This window comes from Phacochoerus africanus, chromosome 3, assembly GCF_016906955.1.
Source record: "Phacochoerus africanus isolate WHEZ1 chromosome 3, ROS_Pafr_v1, whole genome shotgun sequence".
NCBI classification, from domain to species: domain Eukaryota; kingdom Metazoa; phylum Chordata; class Mammalia; order Artiodactyla; family Suidae; genus Phacochoerus; species Phacochoerus africanus.
The window spans coordinates 172,045,316-172,069,518 of NC_062546.1; the positions used below are offsets into that span (position 1 = coordinate 172,045,316).

General features: G+C 38.1%; 1 protein-coding gene across 4 annotated transcripts in view; it reads left to right on the top strand.

Annotated features, from left to right (window-relative positions):
- The first annotated feature begins 4,160 nt into the window (after positions 1-4,160).
- NBEAL1 (neurobeachin like 1) overlaps positions 4,161-24,203 on the top strand; it is a 163,509-nt gene continuing 143,466 nt past the window's right edge. For all 4 annotated transcript variants that reach the window (XM_047773278.1, XM_047773280.1, XM_047773277.1 and 1 more), the window contains exons 1-3: positions 4,161-4,277; positions 5,139-5,422; positions 23,480-23,571. In XM_047773278.1, the coding sequence (XP_047629234.1) occupies positions 5,372-5,422; positions 23,480-23,571 (143 nt within the window). In that variant the 5' untranslated portion in view covers positions 4,161-4,277; positions 5,139-5,371. The remainder of the gene's footprint in view (positions 4,278-5,138; positions 5,423-23,479; positions 23,572-24,203) is intronic.

Sequence of the window (24,203 nt, forward strand, 5' to 3'; positions counted from 1 at the left end):
ACCAGCCTACTCCATCAATAGAAGTATTAGATGGAAAAGAGCATCAACCAGCAGATTCCTAAGAGACTATATGTTCCTTGATTTTCTTCCTCAGTGCATAGCTAGAGGCTTATGGGACAGAAAGGGGGGAACTGCCACACAGATTACATGCATTAGTCCTTTTTGAGTTAACTAGGATAGGTCAGTGCCCTGGAGACTCCTTACTGGTGGCAAAGCTGAGGCCTGCCCCTATGATGTAGACACTAAAACAAGCAAAAAGCCTGCTATCCTTTGTGTCCCAGTGGGAACATCCATGTGTCACCTCAGATGATGTGTTTATCTCTTCCTGGCTATAACAGCAATAATGTCATACTTGAGGATTCAGTGCCTACATGTAGCAGTTGGCTTGGTTTTGTGTCACATACTCCTATCTCTCCAATATCTATGTTACTCATCACAGGGGAAGGTGAAGAATATGACAGTAGATGAATACAAAGCTATCAGACTACTTCCAAAACAAAGAAAAATGCATCTTCTATTAACTATAGGAACTTTAATGCTCAAAAGTGTGGTTTGTGGATCAGCAGCATTGGCATCACTTGGGAGTTTGATAGACTGCTGACCCACTGAATCCCAGGCCTATTGATTAAAAATCAGCATTTTACTAAGATCCCTGGGGGACTTGTATGCATTTAACAGTTTGAGAAGCAACATGTATGATAATATTATCACCTTTGTTTATGAACACATTTATTATTTTTGCTGTAATTTATACATTATGTTTTATACTGTTTTTTTGTTTGTTTGTTTTGTTTTGTTTTTTGGCATGCTTAAGTTCCTGGGCTAGGGCCTGAACCTGCGCCATGGCAGGGATAATGTCAAATCCTTAACCCACTGAGCCACTAGGGAACTTTATTTTTTTGTCTTTTGTCGTGCTGCACCCACAGCACATGGAGCTTCCAAGGCTAGATGTCCAATCGGAGTTACAGCTGCTGGCCTATGCTACAGCCACAGCAATGCCAGGTCCAAGCCAAGTCTATGTCCTACACCACAGCCCATGGCAATGCCTGGATCTTCAACCCACTGAGTGAGGCCAGGGATCGAACCTACAACCTCGTGGTTCCTAGTCAGATTTGTTTCCGCTATGCCACGACAGGAACTCCCTTTTTTTTTTTTCTTTTCTTTTTTTTTTGACTGCACTCAGAGCATATGGAAGTTTGCAAGCCAGAGACTGAATCTGAGCTGCAGCTGCAACCTATGCCACAACTGTGGCAATGCCTGATCCCCAACCAACTGTGCCAGGCCGGGGAGCAAACCTGCACCTCTGTAGTGACCTGAGCTAACACAGCTGGATTCTTAACCCACTGCACCACAGTGGGAACTCCTATAGAGCTGTTTTATTATGAATCCAACATGCTATAACTAAGTTTGTAGTGGGAGGAAAACTGGAGGTGGAAATAGTACAGAGACATAGTGAAATAGGTAATTTTTTTCATTATGCAGTATGCAGATGTTTATTGAGCTCCTACTGTGTATAAGACACTGTCCAAAGACTTGAAAGCAAAGTCTCTGTTTTCATGGTGCTTAATTTTACTAGGGGGGAAACTCACACTAAACAAATAAATTATATGTCATCTGATAAATACTATGGTGAAAAATAGATTAAGGGAGAAAAGGGGATGCTTTTTTCTTTTTTGTCTTTTTAGGGCCAGACCTGCAGCATATGGAAGTTCCCAGGCTAGGGATTGAATTGGCTGGCCTATGCCACAGCCACAGCAATGCAGTTCCGAGCAGTGTCTGCAACCTACACTGCAGTTCACAGCAATGCTGGATCCTTAACCCACTGAACGAGGCCAGGGATTGATCTCACTTCCTTATGGATACTAGTTGGGTTCCTCGCCACTGAGCCACAATGGGAACTCCGGGGATGCTGTTTTCTAAAGAAGTGTCAGGGAATGCATGCCAGATGTCTTAGTCTGTTTGGGCTGCTACAGAAAATACCAAAGACTGGGTAGTTTATAAACTGAAATTCCTTTTTCACAGTTCTGGAGGCTGGAAGTCCAAGATTAGGGTGCTAGCATGGTTGGGTGAATGCCCTCTTCCAGGTCCCAGATTTCTCCTTGTATCCTCACTTGGTGGAAAGGGTTAGGGAGCTGGTTAAACCTATTTAATAAAAGCACTAATCCCATTCATGAGGGCTCCTCTCTCATGACTTAGGGCCTACTTCCTAATACTATTACCTTGGGGGGGTGGGATGTCAACATATGAATTTTGGGAAGACACAAACATTCAGAGTACAGCAATGGACAAGTGATTCTTTTTTTTGGCTGCCCTGTGGCATATGGAGTTCCAGGCCAGGGATCATATCCAAGCCAAAGTTTCCACCTACACCACAGTTGTGGCAACATGGGATCCTTTAACCCACTGTGCAGGGCTGGGACTGAACTTCTGTCTTGGTGCTGCAGAGACGCTGTGGATCTCATTGCACCATAGTGGGAACTCTGAACGTGGTGATTCTTCAACAGAGACTTGAAGATTGTGTGTGGGCATCTGGGGAAACAATATTCTGGGTAAAGTCCCAGAGAGTGGAATGTGCTTTGTGAATTTGAGGAGCAGCATGGAAGCCATGTGTCTGGAGTGATATAAGGGAAGGCCAGAATAATAGTTGGAGATGTTAAAGAGAGAAGTGTGGGAAGAAAACACAAGTCCTTGTTGGCCCTTTTAAGTGGGATGGGAATCCACTGCAAAGGATGTAACATCTTATTTTTATGTTGAAAGGTCATTCTTGTTGCTGTGTTGAGACTAATCCATGAGTGGGGAGAGTGTACAGGCAGAGGCAGAGAGACAAATGGGAAGGCTACTACAATAATCCATAAAAGATTTAGTAGTAACTCACATCCTGGTGGTAGTGGTGTAGAAAAATAGTTAGATATGTTTTGAAGATACAGCTGAAAGGCTTAGGCTGAATGTGACATATATAAAAAAGACAGCAAGGATACTTGTTAGGTTCTAGGAGAATGAAGCAGCTAATACTAAAACGGGGGATATGGCAACAAGGGTAATTTCTTCTCCTCCTGCCACTTCCAAAATTTTCACATGTCATTTCACAGGTCTGCTGGAGAACCAAGAGATTTTGAAAAGGCACAGTTTGCTAACAACTACCCCAAATTATTCAAAACTCTGCTACCTTAGGGAGCAATTGTAAAGGAATGAGTATGGCTGTTTTCCAACAAACTTTAAAAACAATGGAATTTGAATTTCATCTAATTTTCACATATCATGAAATATTATTTTGATTTTTGTTAAGTTTTCAAGTAGGATGGTCTGCAAAACCTAAAATATTTTTTCTCTGTACACTTGCCAGCTACTGATATTGATGGAAGGAAGATGGGACACTAGTGATGGTATACGGGGTTTCATTATACTAGTTTACTTTTGTATACTGTTTGACATTTTTCACAATAAAAGTTTTTAAAAAATGTTTAGGTGTACTAATCTCATGCGTCTTTCCCCAACTCCTTAAGCACCCTTCCCCCTAAAGTTGTCTATAGCTAGTAAATGCAGTTGTTTTCCTTTCGTATCTTTTTTTTTTTTAAGAGCAAAGCCCTTTTAATTCTTTAGTAGTGATGAAACAAGCCCGATGTGCTTGACACTCAGCGACAGCGGAAGTATGAGACACAAACACGATAAAGGATTTTGGGGTGCGTGTGGGAGCAATTGTCTGCTCTTACATTAGCGTACACTCTCAGGACCAATCCCCTTTTTACAAAAAGAAATTAAAATGAAATCCTCTTTAGTTATCACCGTAGGGTTCCCTGCCCTCCAATGATTCCCGGAAATGACGCCACGAGCCGAACGCTCTGTCTGCCCATCCCCGGCAGCAGCAATGGGTGGACGTAAGCACGTCGTCGGTCCTTAGTCTCGTTCAGCTCGAGGCCGACAGGAGCGCCCCACCGGGAACCGGCCGCCGGGTCTTCAGAAGCCGGGTCGACTGCGACTGCGCAGGTATGCTGGGGCGAGGCTTCAGATTGTCCCGCCCCTTCCCAGCCTTCGCAACCAATGAACAGCTAGTGCCCTGGGGCGGGTAAATTCTTAGAGGCCGGAATGATTAGCCGAGAGGAAAGCTCCTCCCCCAACCCCCACCCAGCCCTCCCGCCCCGCCCCGTGCGGTCGCCGCCCCGCCTCCCTCTCCTGCCCGCCTGCTTAGCTGCGGGGTGACACGGGGCTTCGCTGGGGAAGGGGGGGGGCAGGGAAGCAGATTAGACGGCCTGGCGGCGGCGGCAACGCGACCCCCCAATGTGAGCGTGGTGAGGCGAGCGGGTCGTAGGGCAGAGGGGGCCGCGTGGCAGAAATGGGAGGGCCCAGGGTGCTTGGGGGTGAGGGCGCGGTATAGTGGGGGTCGGCCGTGAGGGGGCGAGGTCGACCGGGTGCGGTCGAGAGGGCTTGGGTAGTGGGTCGCGGAACGCCAAGCTCGCGTTGCCCCTTTGCCAAAGCTCCTCTTGGCGGCTCGGCTCGCATTAAGTTTGCCTCCCTTTCTCCGTTGCCCGGGATGCGAGGAGGAAATTTAAAGGTCCCCAAAACACTCGGAGGTTTTCCCGAGGTGTTTTCCTTGCCGCGCCGGTGTTTTCCTTGTGCGCTCCTTAACTGGATGGAGAGGTAGGCCAGGTGGAAAGGTCGACTTTCACTCCCTGAGGATTGTTGCAACAAACAAACCAGAAATTCTTCCCCCTCCTCCCCACGCCCTGCCCTGCAACACAGCGACAAACATTCCCAAGAAGTTTTAAGAAGCAGCCTAGAGAATTCCAAGGGATTCTGTCTTTGAAATATGTCAGTATGTGTGCTTTTTCTTATGTTTATAGAAAATGTATGAGTGGGAACGGCGTTTTTGCTGCTTACTATCATTGGACACATTTTTTGTTATGAAAAATACTCATCTTTGAGTTCTGCCCAAGAGGATTCTGATTTTCTATTGATGTGAAATATTGTATTAGCTGTGATGTTTTTCTGAAATACCAATTTCTGTGAAATCCGATCAGTTGTGAAAGCTTAGCCAGTTGTTTGTGGGCAGTGAAGAAAATAAATCTCTAGTTTTTATAAACCCATAATTGTTAATATGGCCTCTTGTTAAAGGGAATCTTGCATCTTTTTCTCTTTTACAGATTTATGTAATTGCCCAAAGACCACTGATGAATATATGTTGGAATAACTGCTGAAACTGAATCTTATTAACCAGAAAGCAGACCGTCCTTTGTTTCACTTCTTTTTGTTTTCCCTACTGCTTTGAGTTTTATTGTAACAGCTGAAAAACTTGGAAAATAAAATGAACATACTGTGGTCTTGAACACAATTTTTTTTTTTGAGGAAAAATTAAAGTGCCAGAGTGAAAGCCAGAATGGCATCCAGAGAGAGACTCTTTGAACTTTGGATGCTTTATTGTGCGAAGGTAACTACTTTTCTTTCTATTTCTAAGTTTTAAAATACTTTGTTATAAAAACTTGTAGCTGCCATTATTAACATTTTATTTAATGGATAAAGCATATTTATTTGTAGTAATGACCTCAAATGTAAAAACGCAGGATTTTCTGTTTTCTGCTTTTGCAGGTTCGAACACATACCCAATATTGGCATGTTATTAAAAAGTGTAGGGTGTGCTTTTATTTATTTTTTGTCTTTTTTCAGGGCAGCACCCGTCACATATGCAAGTTCCCCAGTTAGGGGTCAAATCCGAGCTGCAGCTGCCTGCCTATACCACAGTCATAGCAACACCAGATCCGAGCTGTGTTTGCGACCTACACCACAGCTCGTGGCAACCCCAGATCCTTAAGCCACTGAACAAGGCCAGGGATTGAACCCAAGTCCTCATGGATACTAGTCGGGTTCCTTGCAGCTAAGCCAAGGTGGGAACTCCTAGGATGTGGTTTTAATTTGATATTTTTCTTCAGTGATCCTAACATTATATAAGTAAAACTATGACCTTAAGATAAAAATATTTATATTTTTGTTTGGTTTTTTTCTCTCACAAGTGGAAGTACTGATAGAGATATTTTTATAAGACCATTAAACATTTTTCTCATAATTAATCTTTTTAAGTTGTATAAAAAGGTTATTGTATAAAAGGACTATAGACTTGAGGTGGTTATGGTAAGCTTGCCCTAATGCACCTTAGAAGCATTGTCTTACTTGATCCTCACAATAATCATGTGAAACGGGTATTGTAATTATCCTTTTTGACTGATGAGAAAAACTGATGCACAGGTTAAAGAGACCAATGAGAAGCAGGCACTTCTGCTTCTGTACCTAGTTGGACTCTGTACTGTCTGATTCTAGTCCATGCTCTTATCCATTATGACTCATTATTTTTACTTTTGTCATTCAAAATTAATTTTTCTTTTTTCATCTTTATATGACTTTACATGTTAACTTTGATTTTAGGTTATTGGGGGAGAAAGGTATTACTTAAAAACATGTTTTTCAAGTGAGAGCTGATTACTACTTTGAAGATACTGAAAAGGGTCAGAGTAACATCTCCAATTTACTGCTTAAGTTACTTTAGGTCTATGTGGTGAAATTCTCAAGTCTCAGCTTGCGTTTTTTGCATTATCCCTTTGGGTTCCCTTTTTATACTTTCACCTCTTTAAAGAACAACTTATTCTTTAACAGATGACCTCAGTTATCTTAATATTAAATATTAGAGTTTGCACTGGAATTTTCTGTTACTTCCTGGTTTGATATTACAGTTACTGAAGGACGTATACTTTGAAATGTTTAATATGGATTTTTAAAATAGCTTTTAGTCTTGTGTAATTTAATTCCAGAAATGTCTTTTTAAAAATAAACCACTCTTCCAATAAAAAAAAGAATCCAATTCACCAACTTTTGAAAATACTCACTAACACGTCATCCAAAAATCAAAATGCATTTAGTATGCTTGCCTAGTAGTTTGAAAATGATGTCTTTAAAAATCCATCAGACTTACTAGGTTTTTACATTTTCAGAATGACAAAAAGTAAATGGGGTTACATTGTCTTATTAATTAGTTATATTGTTTCTAGGTCAAATTCATGTTTTATTTAAGTGATACTGTGCTTATTGAAAAGACAGTATCATTGACAGAAACAGAATTTAGTTCTTAATGATTTAACATCAACGTGAACCCTTTTTTATGAGAATGTCTAAGTAAATAATGAAGGCCCTTCATGGTCAAATCTTGAAGCCTGTTCTTGGAGAGGAAGATAAATCTCATTTTTTATGTTTAAGATTTAAATCACTTGTGCACTTAATAAGATAAAAATTTTCCACCTGCTTTCAAAAAAATCATTGCTTAATGATTTTATGTTTCATCAGTTCATGAATAAGCTACTTGTAAGCTAGACAATAACTATGTTTTGTTCAAACACCTTGAATTCAAATAGCTTCCAAATAATGTATCATAGATTTAACATTTCTGCTTCCTAGTGAGGATGGGTACCAAATACTCAGTTCTCTGTGGTACTTTCTCTCTAGCCTTATTGCCCTCCATCCAGCACATAGCTCCTCAAACCACCTGACTTCTTTTTCTCCACTGGACTAACTTTTAAGACCTTTTAAAAACTCCTTTGATGGGCTTTCAGACTACTTCAGGACTGCGAAGATCTTTTAACTTAGCTCCAACTTAGATCTCTTTCTGGGCTTGCAATTGTGGAATCCAGTTTTGCCTCTACTGATGCTTTGTTTTGTAACCTTGAGCAAGACTTACCTCTTTGGGTCTCAGTTTTCTCATTTGTCATTAGTGGTGTTTGTCCAGGAAGAATTTTTGCCTTGTTCACCATAAGATTTTCATTTAGGAGTTCCTGGTGCAGTGGGTTAATGATCCAGCTTGTCTCTGTAGTGTTGCTGGTTTGATCCCTGGCCTGGTGCAGTGTGTTAAGGATCCAGCATTGCTACATCTGTGACGCCTTGAATTTGACCTCTTGTCTGGGACTGTGCCCGGTGTGTGGCCGAAAAGGCAAAAAAGGGGAAGAGATTTTCATTTGTTCTGACCTCTGAGGGCCATGGAGGGTTTTTTTGTTTGTTTGTTTTCCGTCCTAATTCTGTAGTTTGTCTCATGGAACTTTTTTGGTTCATCTTTCTTTTTTGGGGCTTCTATTATGGAAAATTTCAAGTAGGCACAAATAGAGAAGGTGCTAAGGTGAACCTTTTTGTATCTGTACTGTGCTTCAGTGACTATTGGTTTATATTCAATGATGTTTCATCTGAAACATTCCACTATCCCTTCCTCTACACCTGAATTATTTTAAAACAAATCCCAGATGACATAGCTTCTCGGTAAATATTTACAAATATATCTATAAAGTAAGAACTCCTCTTAAAAACATAATCACAGTATAATTCTTTAAATCTCAAGTATCTGATCGGTCTTCAGACTTTCTTGGGTGCTTCATAAATGTTGTTTTCATACTGTTTGATGCAACATTTAAACAAAATAGATATATATTTTGCTGAAAATCTGTTAAGTCTTTTAATCAATGGACTCTCCCCCACCACACTTTTTATTCCTTCTATTTATTTGTTGAAGAAATGGGGTTTTGACATTAGAATTTCCTGAGTCTGGGTTTTGCTGGTCGAATTACCTTGATTTTAATTGTTGCTTCTGCTGGTGTCTGCAAGCTGGCAGATCTAGAGGCTTGATTGATTCACATTCTGTTTCCTGGGGTAAGGCTAGAATACTTCATGAGTATCTTGGCCATCAGTGACTTGTGCCTATATGCATTAATTATTTCATTAGGAGTTTGCAAAACTGTGATATTATAATTTTATAATTTCTTATTAGTAGAACATACATGTCCCCTCATCAGTTGTTTGATGACAGTTCCTTAAAGGGAAGGGAAACAATTAAATGTCTGATTCTTTCTCTTTGTTTTCAGAATAATTACTAGCATCCTCCCAAAGGTGACCCTTATTTTCGTTGAGTATCAAGTTCATCTTGAATGATTAAAATTAAAATGTAAACATTCTCTACTATTTTGCTGACCTAGTTGGTATGCTATTCATATCAAACATTGTACACACACCTGATTAAAGAAGATGACTTGGAAGATTTATGAAGGTCTGCTTCAGGGCAATATGTATGGTTAAGACATCCTTTATATTTGCCATAGTGCTAATCTTGACCCAGGTATCCCACAGGGTATTAGCAATAGATGAATATTAAGGTACTATGATAGTGTTTCTGTGTAATTTAATGTGGTGTCTTAAAGCTTACCATTGAACATTATGAAAGCTCAATAGGTGTTTAAATAGGACTGTATCAGAAATAACCCTGGGGCAGTATTGCTTGGTCAAAGGAATACTAAAGAGGTATATAAATATGTCTTCTTCCCATTAGTCTGGGTTTAGTTGCAAGCCTAAATACTAGTGATTAAAGTTTTCTAAGTAGAATTAAAATAAATTACTGTTTCAGTGTTTACCAGCTTTTCACTTTCTCTTTCTAGGAATAGGATTTAAATTGTTAAAAACATGCGTCTTCCTAGTAAGTTATCTGTTAACCTCGTGTAGTTGTTATTACATAATACAGGCAGGATGATTTCTGATAACCCAGCATTCCTGCTGTATATAGAGTCTTTCACCAATATATAAATCTACTAATTCAAGTTATATAGTCTGAACTTTTCTTGCCTACAAAGGGTCATCCCCACCCCACCCTGGTCAAGGATTTCATCAACAGTGCATTTCATATAGCTCTTATAAGTTAAACATTAATTTGAAAACAGGTTTCATCTTGCATCTGGATTTTATTAGTTCAGTAGTTAACTACTTCTGGTCTGATTTTTAAGTGTAGAGAGCAACTTTATTTTTTTTTTTTATTTTTATTTTTTTTTGTCTTTTTGTTGTTGTTGTTGCTATTTCTTGTTTCTTGGGCCGCTCCCACGGCATATGGAGGTTCCCAGGCTAGGGGTCGAATCAGAGCTGCAGCCACCGGCCTACGCCAGAGCCACAGCAACGCGGGATCCGAGCCGCGTCTGCAACCTATACCACAGCTCACGGCGACGCCGGATCGTTAACCCACTGATCAAGGGCAGGGACCGAACCCGCAACCTCATGGTTCCTAGTCGGCTTCGTTAACCACTGCGCCACGACGGGAACTCCGCAACTTTATTTTTTAATATCTACAGATTTCAATGTATATTATCTCTATTTGGTACCATGTTATTATTCCCTGTATCTTTTGACATTATTTCTTTACTTAACGTGCTCGTAATAAGAGAGATGGTGGGAGAACAATTTTGGTGTCTGCATTATCATGTAACTTTTTAGAATTCATATATTGCGTAAAACATATATATATATATATATATATATATATATATATATATATATGTATCCCTGTCTCAGCTGTTGCCCTTTGATAGGCATAAGTATTTCTGTTCTACATTTACCTTTTGGTAGTGCTACCCTTAGTCACCAGAATATGCAGAAGAGAAACTGAGCTTCTCAAATTCTTTGATAACTTTGTTATTTTTGTTCTGTGTAGTGGAAAGTATCAAATGCATTAACTCAGTAAAAATATACAAGGTGACTAAAAAACATGACATCTTGTAATGTGGCCGTGTGGGTTGAAATTCATGGTTCATTTTTGTCACTGCGTTTGGTTTTTTTTTTGAGATTCAATTTACACTGGAAAATTTCATGAAATTTCAGAATTAAAGTCAAAGCTTAGTTCCAATTCTATTTCTGATGTAACGAACCTGAAAACAGATTATCTCATTCCTTTATATTTGTTTTTTTCATCATTCAAATGGAAAAAAATAACTATTTTGCCTATTTTTCAAAGTTGTTGAGAACAAAATGAATTGACTGCATTTAAATGTACCATAAGGGCAAGAAATATAAAAATGTACTCTATAAGTTTTTAAAAGATACATGTTTGTCTTTGTATTGTATAATAATAGAAATATTTTCTTGTCTTTTTAGCAGTAGTGATGAATGTCCGAATTTCTAATCTGTGTTTATTTTTGCTTTCAAGCATGGTGCTTAATCATCTTAGTAATAATTTGAGGTTTTTTTTTTTTTTTAATTCTAAACCAAGTTTGTTTTGGATCTTGATGATGCTCCACTTCCTGCTGTTGCCCTTTGTCCTGCTAAATCTGGCATATGACTGAAATAGATAGTTTTGCAATGAGTTCAGAGTAAACTTCCTTTTCAGAATAAAAGTTTTGCTTCATAAGGAAAATAGAATTTAGAGGTGTTTTATTCAGATAAAAAGGCAAGTACCTCTTTTATATATAAATTTGGAAACAATCGGTGAATGAATCCTCTTCTAATGAGAAAATTATAATTTATTTATATAATTTTGTTTATAATCCTAAGTGAAACTTCTGGCAAGTTGTAATAATATACATCAACCCTTATAATTTAACCCATTTTTTAATAAGTCTCTGGTATGTACAAAGTATAGAAATAGCTCTTCATTTTCTTTGGCTTAATAATGACTTTGTATATAAAGAAAGTCGTATTGTTTGACGCTAAGGCAGAACAAAACAAAATCATTAGCTCAGTGATATTGGTTACCAATTACATGTTCATTTTAGGAAGTTAGATGTGAAAGAAAGCAATAAATGAGTATTTGATAACAATATACATGTCTGTAGGGAAGGAATATCACTACCTTTGTGATTTGACTTGAAGAGCTTATGCACTACTCTAAAAAGCTGTTAAGATGCATGAAAATTTATTATTCATGTCTTTTGAATAGCAAAATTTAAATTTTCTTGGTAGAAGCACTTAAATATGTAGATGTGTGGAGCAAAGGGGAGAAAGAAGAGGCTAAAATCACTTTCAGGTTTCTCTTGTCATCCCATTCACCAAGTTAGCTAATACAAGTTCACTAGGTTTTCAGATTAATATGTGAGTTTGCAGTGCCTTGGGGACATCTAGGTAGTGAGAAATACCCACAAAGTGGAGTTCAGAAGGTGGTCTGTGTTGGAAATAAAGATTTCAGAGTCCTTATGTTGGGAGTTGTTGAAAAGTTACATGACAGTTAAGAAGAGAAGAGGATCAGACACAGGGAGTTGTGAAGAACTTTATCATTTAAGAGAAGCAAAGAGAAAGAAGAGTTTGTTAGGAGTTTGAATGGAGGAGAACCAAGAGTGAGTGGTCGCCTTGGAAAGAAGAGGGATGTTATAAAGAAGGGAGTAGTCAGTAGTGTCACTTTCAACGTAGCTTTGAAGAAAAGCATTATGGAGCTTGTATTGGATTCCACAGTTAAAAGATGATTGGCAGCTTTAGCAAAGTAGGTCTAAAGAGAGTGGGGGGAGAAGATATTAAAATCACAATTCTGTATTTTACTTTCAAATTAGATTCCACAGACTTAAAATTACTGACAAACTGCTATTAAAGTTTTTAAATGTTTACTTGTTTTTTGTACTTACATGACCGAGGGCCTTTCAAATTCATTCTTAACTATAAGGAATATCAACATTTTCTTTTAATTTATGTCGTGATTGGTGTCAGACTGGTAAAATTTTCAACTCCTGGGATAAACTAAAGCATTAACTGATCCATGCATTTTATACAGAAGTCATTCAGGCATTTCAAAACAGTGCTTACGTTTAAAAAAAAAAAAAAAAGTGGTTGGAGTTCCCATTGTGGCGCAGCAGAAACGAATCCGACTAGGAACCATGAGGTTGTAGGTTCGATCCCTGGCGTTCCTCAGTGAGTTAAGGATCCAGCATTGCTGTGACCTGTGGTGTAGGTTGCAGATGCAGCTCGGATCTTACATTGCTGTGGCTCTGGTGTAGGCTGGTGGCTACAGCTCCGATTTGACCCCTAGCCTGGGAACCTCCATATGCCAAGGGTGTGGCCCTAAAAGGACAAAGACAAAAAAAAAAAAAGTGGTTGTTCAATGCATTTAATTTAACTACTACACAATCTTTTCTGATAGTAAACGTTAGAATAGTAGGAAAGATAGGTATGATTTCAATTTATGATGTCATTGTGAGGTGAATTTACTTTTTTAGTGAATAAATTTGACTTAGGAGTTTTGTCAAAATATAAAACCTAAATACATTCAAAGTATAAAATTTCAGTTTCCTAGTGAATGAACTTTATTTGAAGGATGAAAATAAACAGACTTTCTAATTTAGGTTTATGCTCTAAGAGCAAGTAGTAAAGATGTTTTACTTTTATACTGAGCTTTAAATTTAAGATACACAGATTAATTGTAGAAAATCTAGAAAATACAGATATGTAGAAAAAGTTTCATTATTCAGAGACTTTTAGTTAAAGTACTTTTATTATTTTTTTATGACTCAGTGAGTTTATTACATTTATAGTTGTACAGTGGTCACAATCCAATTTTATAGGCCTTTTATGCATGTGATTGAAAAGTGTGTAAATTACATTTACTACTACAGATCATTAACATATTAAATTTGAGGAGTTCCCATTGTGGCTCTGCAGAAATGAACCCGACTAGAATTCATGAGGATGCAGGTTTGATCCCTGGCCTTGCTCAGTGGGTTAAGAATCTGGTGTTGCCAAGTGAGCTGTGGTACAGGTTGCAGACGCGTCTCTGATCTGGCCTTGCTTAGGCTGTGGTATAGGCTGGCAGCTGCAGCTCTGATTTGACCCTTAGCCTGGGAACCTCCATATGGCCTTGGGTGTGGCCCTAAAGAGACAAAAAAAAAAAAGATATTAAATTTGAAAAACTTGAACCTGATGTGAAGTTTGAACATTATTTTAATCTTTTAAGTCCTGTTAAAAAAGTGTCAATGTGGAGTTCCCATCGTGGCGCAGTGGTTAACGAATCCGACTAGGAACCATGAGGTTGCGGGTTCGGTCCCTGCCCTTGCTCAGTGGGTTAACGATCTGGCGTTGCCGTGAGCTGTGGTGTAGGTTGCAGACGCGGCTCGGATCCTGTGTTGCTGTGGCTCTGGCGTAGGCCGGTGGCTACATCTCCGATTAGACCCCTAGCCTAGGAACCTCCATATGCCGCGGGAGTGGCCCAAAGAAATAGCAAAAAGACAAAAAAAAAAGTGTCAATGTTATATTTAATTAGTGCATACATAGTAATACACTTTTCCTTTCTAAAGAATTTAGTTCAATTCAGTTTTTATTCAGTGCCTGCTGTATGTACATGTTATTTACTGTCATTTCATCCCTTGAATTTTACATTTTTTCTCTTTTTAAAAACTTGATCATTTAAAAAAAATAAACTTTTTTTAGAGCAGTTTTAGTTTCACAGCAAAATTGATTGGAAGTACAGGAAGTTCCTACGTACCCACATTTCCATATATGCATGGCCTTTCCTGCTATTGACATCCCACACCACGGTGGAACATTTGATCACTTGACTGACTTCCCAAAAATGCTTGAACCAGAAATTTCTTTACTTGTTTGCTATGTGTGAAACTCCAAGATGAACAGAACAAGCAACAGGGAATATATCTAACATTCCAACATTGCAGCTGTTAGTTTTTTCAAGCCTTGTTAATTTTAGCCAAGCATTTTTACACTGTATTGACCAAAGGTAGAACTTTATTAATTATATGAATAGTTATTTAAAACTTAAGAAATACCTGAAGTAAAAAGTGAAAAGTTTTCACCCTAGGGATTGGTGTATTCTAAACCTGTATTTATGCAGAGACTGCTCTTAGGATATTACTGATTTTGTTTGTGTTAAAATGGCTTCTAAGTCTTGCCTGGATGTGACTGGCTTTCATCAGAATTTCCATCAAAATTTTATATCTATATTTAATTGACTGTGACTTCATCTGAGGGCATGCTTTTCCAACTAGAGTCAGTTTCCCACTCGGCTCATAGGCCCAGATGTGAGACCTAAGGGAGGATGCATGAAGTCATTAGCGACTGTTGAGTTGAAGAGAGAGCGTTTGGTCAAGATTTTAAAGAATTAATAGTTATTTAATAGAGACGACGTGCCAGACATGGGTAAGGCATGACCAAAAGTACAAAGGAAAAGTGATCTTAATACAAATTTGCGTCATTAATGTGAAATTGTATGCTGCTTCTCTGTTTTCATGCTTATCTGTGTACACAAAAACTTCATTTTACTGCCTAAGTTAGTATAATTTTTTTGAAGACTTTTTGAACAGCAGTTAATCTCAACATGTTGGAGTACCAGCTATGCACATAAATCTAGTGAAAGCACATCAGCATGAACACCTCTTAACGGATGTGCATAGGCAATGAGAAGTATGTCATAACAGCAGCTTTTCTTTTTTCTTTTTTCTTTTTTTTGGTCTTTTTGCCTTTTCTAGGGCCACTCCTGTGGCATATGGAGGTTCCCAGGCTAGGGGTCTAATCGGAGATGTAGCCTCTGGCCTATGCCAGAGCCACAGCAACTCGGGATCCGAGCCATGTCTGTGACCTATACCACAGCTCACAGCAACCCCAGATCCTTAACCCACTGAGCAAGGCCAGGGATCAAACCCTCAACCTCATCGTTCCTAGTTGGATTCGTTAACCACTGCGCCATGGTGGGAACTCCAACCGCAGCCTTTCTAAGAGAAATTGTAAGATGCATTTTGATTTCAAAGATGCCAAAATGTAAAAAATTTTATGTCTTAGAATCAGAGAAATATGGAAAAATGACCTAGCAATTGGGAAAAAGGATGTCTAGAAATGGAAAAGAAACCCCAATAATGATAACTAAAAACCAATAAATGGGATATGAGTTTAAATAGCTTGAGAATTAAAGCATTGGAAGAGAGATCACAGAATTCTTTTAGAATATATCCTATGAAGTCAAAGAAATGGAAGATATAGAAGGCAAAGAAGGATAGTATGAAAAGATTTAACACATGTAATTTGACTGGAAACGAGAGTAAAGAAACATGAAGCAAATGTTAATATTTGAAGAGATTGCAGGTGAGAGCTTTCCAGGATTGATGAAAGTCTGGTGAATTTCAAGGGGAGTAAATAAAACAGATTCTAAACCAAGATAGTGAAATAGTGGTTTTGCAGAAAACCAGAGAGAAAGAGAAAAATCTTAAAAGCTGCCAGAGGAAAAAATGGTTATATTCAAAGGGATTATACATTAATAGCTAATTTTTCAGTAATGATAGAAGGGAAAGGGTAATGGATTAACATCTTTAAAGAAAAGACTTACTAATGTAATTTCCAACCAAGTGACTTTTTTTTCAAAGAAGAAGGTGAACTAAAGTCATTTTCAGCAAAACCAAAACTGTTCAATTCATGAGGAAAATATACCAATTTTAAATTGTGTGCCACTCATACTGTAGTCTCAAAATAAGGCAAGCATTGAGAGAATGATAGAATAATGAGCATTTGACCATCATGGTAGGTTTTTTTTTCAACTTAGATATTTTAGCAGTTTTTTAAAACACATTTTTCTCAGTAATTGTTAGAATAAACAGACCAAAAAAAAAATCAGTAAAGATACACAAGATTTAAGTAGTAGATTTGACAAATTTGAAAGGAATTTATTTAGAACATTACACCAAACATACATTCCTTTCAAGCAAACATACTTAGAAAAGTGATGACAGACCTTAAAAGCAAGTTTCAACAAATTTCAAATGATTGAAACAATAGAGTATGTTTTCTGACAAAAAATTAGTTAAGGAAGAAATAGCAAACTGATTTATAAAAAATGTTTGGAAGCCATGAAATACACTTTAAAACAAAACTTCGATTAAAAAACAACTAATAAAGGAAAGTTAGAGTCTGTTTTTGGAATTTAATTTTAAAAGTACTGCATTTTAGAACTTCATGGTGGGGGTGGAACCTAAAACAATACTTAGGAAAATTTATGGCTAGAAATGTGTTAAAAAAGAATAGCAAAAGCTAAAAATTAGCTAGTCATTTGTGGTGGGCAGCCTCAAGATCCTCACCTTCTGGTATTCACACCCTTTTATAGTCCTCGCCTACATCGTGTTAGGGTTTGTCTCTGACCCGTAGAGTTTGGCAAAAGTGATGCTATGACATTTCTGAAATTAGAAAAGACACTATTGTTTCCCTCTCAGTTACTCTTTTTTTCCCCCGCATCATTTGCTGTGGGGGAAGCAAGCTGCTATGTTGTCAACAGCCCTGTGGAGGAGCCCAAGTTGTGAAGAACTGAAACCTTGCCAACCACCACTTAAGTGAGGTTGGAAGTAGTTCCTCTAGCCCAGTCAAGCTTTGGGATGACTGCAGCCCTAGTTTCCATCTTTATTACGTATTAGTGAGAAATGCTGAGCCAGAACCACCCATCTAAACTGTTTTTGAATTCCTGGCCCTACAAAACATAGTATTTGTTGTTTAACCTCTTTAATTTGTTATGCAGAAGCAGATTATTAAATTTTAAGGTTTTTTTCTTTGTGTGTGTGTGTTTAGGGCCATACCCATAGCATATGGAAATTCCCAGGCAGGGGTCAAACTGGAGGTGCAACCACAGAAGCCAGGAATCTGAGCTGCGTCTGTGACCTGTACCACAGCTCACAGTAATGCTAGATTCTTAACCCACAGAGTAAGGCCAGGAATTGAAACTGCATCCTCATGGATAGTAGTCAGTTTTGTTGCCACTGAGCCACAATAGGTACTCCTAAGTTTTGTTTTGTTTTGTTTGGTTAATATGAAAGTTCTCAAATTTGTTACATTTGTTTTGGTTCTTGAAGGAAATGTACATAAATAAGAAGGTTGACATATTTTAAGGAATGTTTAATTTTGATAAATTATCCATATAACATCTTGAGATGAATGGCATAAACACAATCTGTATCTGGATATAAATTTAAGAATCTGGAAGTTAGATTGAGAGTAAATTAATAGGTCTTCCTTCTGCAAATCTTTCTAGTAGTCATGGTGTTATCATAAGGAAATTAAAAGTTTTATTACAAAAGTTACTCAAAACATCGGATCTAGGAAATAATAATCAGTAGCTTCTAATATCACAAAAGAGATAACTAGATATGTATTATCTGACGAACATATATAACATCACCTATGTAGAATTTTTGCACCTCCCCACCCCCCACCAAATCTGAGAGTTTCTAGGTATACTCCTTCACAGGAAAGGCAGAAGACCTAGGAACATGTTAAATAATATAAAGATAGGCAGTCAGCAAAATCTCTAATGTAAGAAAAACTAAATTACGAAAGACCCAGTGTCTTCAACAGGTAAATTAGGGGGAAAAAAAGAGAAATCTAAAAGAAACCTGTAGGTTTAAAAGCCTTAAAATATATACTGACAGGAGTTCCTGTCATGGCTCAGTGTTTAACGAATCCAATTAAGAAACATGAGGTTGCAGGTTCCATCCCTGGCCTTGCTCAGTGGGTTAAGGATCTGGGGTTGCCGTGAGCTGTGGTGTAGGTTGCAGACGAGGCTCAGATCCCACGTTGCTGTGGTTCTGGCGTAGGCCGGTGGCTATGGCTCCAATTGGACCCCTAGCCTGGGAATCTCCATATGCCACGGGAGCAGCCCAAGAAAATGGCAAAAAGCCAAAAAAAAAAATATATATATATATATAACACACACACACACACACACACACTAACAGATTGCAAATTGTGGACTTAATTTGGGTCCTGATCTTATCAGACAGTTAAGAAAGGCATATATGGGAGTTCCCTGCTGGCTCAGTGGGTTAAGGATCTGATGTTACTGCTGTGGTGTGAGTTAAGTCCCTGGTCCAGGAATTTAGCATGCTGCAGGCATGACCCAAAAAAAAAAAAAAAAAAGTGGGGGGAGGCATTTATAAGCAAGTCAGGAAAGCTTGAACATCATCTGATATTAAAGTATTGCTAGTTTTTTTTAGATATGATGCTGTATTTTAAAAGATATTATTTAGGAATAGATACCAAAATATTTGTGGGCGAAATAGGATATCTGGACTTGCTTAAAAATAATCCAGTTGAGGATAAGGATATAGATGAAAGAAGATTGGTTATGCATGATTTGATAGTTGTTGGAACTGAGTCATTTATACCATTTTCTCTACCTTTTATGTATGTTTGTAATTTTGTTCAATAAAATGCTCTTAGAGCAGAAATTATTAAAATAATAAACATAGTAGGATCAACCAAATAAGTTGGTTTTTGATAGAACTAGTGAAATGCAGTCAGGAGGGTAAAGTTATATATGTTTCAGAAATTTCATATTCACCTCTTCCAATGCCATTCACCAGGCATATTTCATTTTTAAGATAATGTATTCTTTTTTTATTTTTTTGTTTTTTGTCTTTTCAGGGCCACATCCGCAGCACATGGAAGTTCCCAGGCTAGGGGTTGAATTGGAGCTGTGGTCGCTGGCCTACGCCACAGCCACAGCAACGTGGGATCGGAGCCACATCTGCCACCTACGCCACAGCTGATGGCAACGCCAGATCCTTAACCCACTGAGCAAGGCCAGGGATCGAACCCTCAACCTCATGGTTCCTAGTCGGATTCGTTAACCACTGAGCCACAATGGGAACTAAGATAATATATTGTTAAAAATCTTCTTTAACATTGCTTAACTATTGCTTCTCAAACTTGGTTAAGCACAGCCATCTTTTCTTTTTCTTTAACTTTTCAAATTAAATCTGTTCTCATCCAAATGGACAGTGTTCCTAAATACTCACTTAGGAAATGCTGGGTTCTTGAAGTCTTACAGTCCTTTGTATCTGTCCCACTGCTTCAGTTCTGGAATAGAACTGTGTTCTTTCCACACTGGAACAGTACCAATATTGTACATCTTGGAGCACATCTTGCTATTTTCTATCTGGACTTACCCTCTTTCCTTCTTTCTCCTTGAAAGCAACTGCTTATGACCTGAGAAAACTTCTGAGAACTTCTGTTACTCAGTTACTTCCAACCTTGACAGGTTCTGTGACTGTGTTGTTTTGATACTTTTCACAACTGTTTTACTTCTGAGGATGTTTTGCATTATTTCTTGATGCTTCTCTTTCCTATTGAAGAAAGCACTTTGAAGACAAGGTTGTGGCTATTTTAGCTTTTTTTTTTTTAAGTTGAAATATAGTTGATAGATGGTTATGTTTTGTCTTCAGGCCCATAGAGTCCAGCACTCTCTTTGGTTGGTACGTGGTTGACTGGTACTTATTAAATGTTTTTTGAAGTAGCTAGTTTCTGTCAGCCTTGAGGGCTGGCCTGAAAGACTAATCACCATTAATAATAATGTTTGTATGGGAGGAATTTATTTTCTTTTGCCAAGATATTAGAGAATAAATTATGAATATAACTGATTTAAATGCAAAGAGATTTGAAAGGAAAATAATGCACTTAAAATCATGTGACGTAGGGGCTCATGAAATACTTAAATATGTACATGTGTAAAGATATCATTATCTTTATTTTTATAGAAAAACTGTTTTGCAAACTTAGGGTGACAGGGAAGAGTCACTTCAGTGCTTCTGCAGTACTTAATATATTTGTGTATTGTGTTAATAAATATTATGCAAATGGGGAGATAACTTTGTTGTCAAACTTTTACAGGGAGTTATTTCTCTGCTTTATTAAAAAGGAGCCATGATAAAGAAAACTCCAGTTGTTTGTATTTCTGGAGTCTTATCCTGAATGGATAAATGAATGAATAAATGCGTGAATGGTGTGCTAGTTGAAGTTGAACAAGGTAATTAATGAAACTCTTGAGAACATTTCTCATAAGAGGTAGTTCTTTCTCTGAAATATTTCCGTCCTATTTCTCAGTGATGATGTGGATGGTAACAAATTATGATCTGATTTTGCAACAGTATATTAATAGAAAAAACAAATACATGAAATGTCAGCAGTCTGCATATTCTGGGAACATTCAGGAATTCTGATTTGTAGTGTAATGCTTTTATTTTAGGAAAATAAATACTTGAGTTCTCTTTATGTAAGAACAGTGCCTAACCAATGATATTTAAAAACTAATTAAGACTCCTAAATATCATGTTGAAATTGACTGGAGTAAAAAGGAGTAAAGGAAGTAAAAGAAACAAATTTGAGCATTTTTTTTTTTTAACCACACCCATGGCATATGCAAAATTCTGGGCCAGGGATCAAGTCAGAGCTGCAGGTGCTACCTTTGCTGCAGTTTTAGCAACACCAGATCCTTATCTCACTGTGCCACAGCGGGAATTCCCTTGAGCATCATTTTTAGTGGTGCAACTTAAAAAGACATTTCTGAGGAGTCACAGTGTTATTGTTTTTTTTCCAAATCAACTATGAAATGTAACTTACCAACCATAAAATTCACAGATTTTAAGTGTCAAATTTGATGAGTTTTGTTTTTTGAGGGGCCATGCCCACAGCTGCAGCATGTGGAAATTCCCAGCCCAGGAGTCAAACCTGCACCACAGCAGCAACCTGAGCTGCTGCAGTGACAATTCCAGAGCCTTAACCTGCTGTGCCACAAGGGAACTCCAAATTTGATGAATTTTTGTGTATGTGTTTTTCATGCCCTGAAGCATATGGAGTTTCTGGGCCATGGGGTCAGAATTGAGCTGCAGTTCTGACCTATTCAGCAGCTATGGCAACGACAGATCTTTTAACCCACTGTGCAGGACCAGGGATTGAACCTGCATCTTGGTGCTTCAGAGACGCTGCCGATCCTGTTGTGCTACAACTGCGGGAACTCCCAAATATGATGAATTTTGATACAGCCAAACATTTGTGTGCCCACTACCCTAATAAAATAGAAAATTTCTATCACCTAGGAACATTTCCTTTGTGTCCTTTTGTAGTCAGTCTTCTGAAAGACAGTCAGTAATCTAATTTCTGACACTATAGCCTGCTCTAGAACATTGTGTAAATGATATCACACACAGTGTATATACTTTAATGCCTGGCATCTTTTGCTCAACATATTTTTGAAATTTCTACTTGTTGTTATAGTAATAGTTCATTCATTGTTATTGCAGAATAGCATTCCATTGTGTGAATATATTACAGTTTATCAGTTAACCTGCTATGGACGTTTTGGTTTGTTTCCAGCTTTAGGCCATTAAAAATAAATCTTCTTTGAACATTTTTGTACAAGTCTTTTTGTGAATATATGTTTTCACTTCTCCTGAGAGGATTAAATGGGCCATGTGGAAATTTATGTTTAACTTTAAAAGAAACTGCCAAGCTGTTTTCCAGGTGGTTATATCATTTTATACTTCTGCCGAAAATATGAGTTCCAGTTATTCTACATTTTTTCCAACACTTGGTTTGGACAATCTTTTAAGTTTTAGCCATTCTAGTGGGTGTAATGGTATTCTGTTTCATATTAATTTTCATTTCCCTGGGTAATTGATGGTGTTGAGAATGCTTTTCTATGCTCCTTGGCCATTTGTGTATCTTCTTTTGTGAAATGTCTGAGCCTGTTGCCCATTTTTAAAGTGAGTTGTCCTTTTTACATTGAATCATAAGAGTTCTTTATATATTCTTGGTTCAAGTCCTTTTTCAGATATATGTACTAAAAGTATTTTCAGGTAGTATAATATGGTTTACTTTTTCATTTTCTTTCTTTTTTTTTTCTTTTTGCTTTTTAGGGCTATACCTGTAGCATATGGAAGTTGCTAGGCTAGGGGCTGAATTGGAGCTGTAGCTGCTAGCCTACACCACAGCCACAGCAATGTGGGGTCCGAGCCATGTCTGTGGTTACACCACAGTAGCTGCCAACCTATACCAACAGCTCATGGCAACGCTGGATCCTTAATCTACTGAATGAGGCCAAGAATTGAGCCTGCATCCTCATTGATACTAATCGGGTTCATTACCACTGAGCCACAATGGGAACTCCGCCTTTTCAGTTTCTTAACAGTGTCTTTTGATGACTAAAAGTCTTTAATTTTGATTAAGGACAATTATTATTTTTTTCTTAGTGATTCTGGTGTCCTACCTAAGAAATTTTTGTCTCCTCAAGGTTGCAAAAGTATTCTACCATATTTTCTTTTGCAAGGTTTTTTTTTTTTTTTTGGCCTTTTTTGGCATTTCTTGGGCCCCTTCCTGCGGCATATGGAGGTTCCCAGGCTAGGAGTTGAATTGGAGCTGTAGCCACCAGCCCACGCCAGAGCCATAGCAACGCAGCATCTGAGCCGTTTCTGCAACCTACACCACAGCTCACAGCAACACCGGATCCTTAACCCGCTGAGCAAGGCAGGGATTGAACCCGAAACCTCATGGTTCCTAGTCAGATTCGTTAACCACTGCACCACGACGGGAACTCCCAGCTTAAATCTTTATAAATAAATATAAATGTTTCCTCCCATTTGCTTGCTTGGGTTTAATTTGCTCTTTTTCTAGGTTCTTAATTTTTTTTTTTTTTTTTTGACTGCCCCTATGGCATGTGGAGGTTCCTGGGCCTGGGATCAAACCCAGGCCACAGCAGTGACAATGCCGAATCTTTAATCACTAGGCCACCAGAGAATTCCTTAATACACATTTTAAAGCAGCATATATATCTTCCTGAGTGTCACTTAGAGATTTCATATTACTGCTTCTTTCAACTTATCAATTCATATCTGTTCAATAGGAGTGAATGCATTTTTTTAAAAATTCCAGACATATATTTAATATTACAATGGTTTTCTTATTTCAGAAAGATCCAGATTATCTGAAGCTGTGGTTGGACAATTTTGTTTCTAGCTACGAACAATTCTTAGATGTTGACTTTGAAAAGCTTCCTACCAGGTATGTAGAAACACTTAATTTCCTACCCTTGGGTGAGTTTGTTAATTTTTGTCACAAAAACTTTGTTGATAACGTATTACAAGGATGGCAGTTACGTAACTCATGTAATACTCCTGCATAACCCTGCTTTCATGGCAGACATTGATGATTAATCATGGCAGTCTTTCTGATACTCGACTTCTAAAAGGCTCTTCTTTACTTGGTAAGCCACTGACAACTGGGTTTCCTGCAGTTCACTTCAATTCTGATACTGCCTGGTGTTAGCACTAGTTCCCACAAGTTAAGGGCAAAGTCCTCCACAAGATTGCCCTTGTTTCAGACATTATTTGCAAGTCTTGGGAGCCACCCACACTTCTGACCAACAGGTTATAAATTTGGAAGTTGTTTGTTATGACTCCCTCGGGTTCAATAATTTGCTAGAATGACTCACAGAACTCACTGAAAACCCTATGATTGTAATTACAGTATTATTATAAAGGATACACTTAGAACAGGGCTGAGAGGGTCTTGGCTGCAGAGTTTCTGTACTATCTCCCTGTGGAGTAGGTCATGGTTCCTGCCCTGAACATCAGTGTGTTCAGAGAAGGAAGGTCTTTGAGCTTTGGGTGTTCAAACTGTTGGGTCTTATTTAT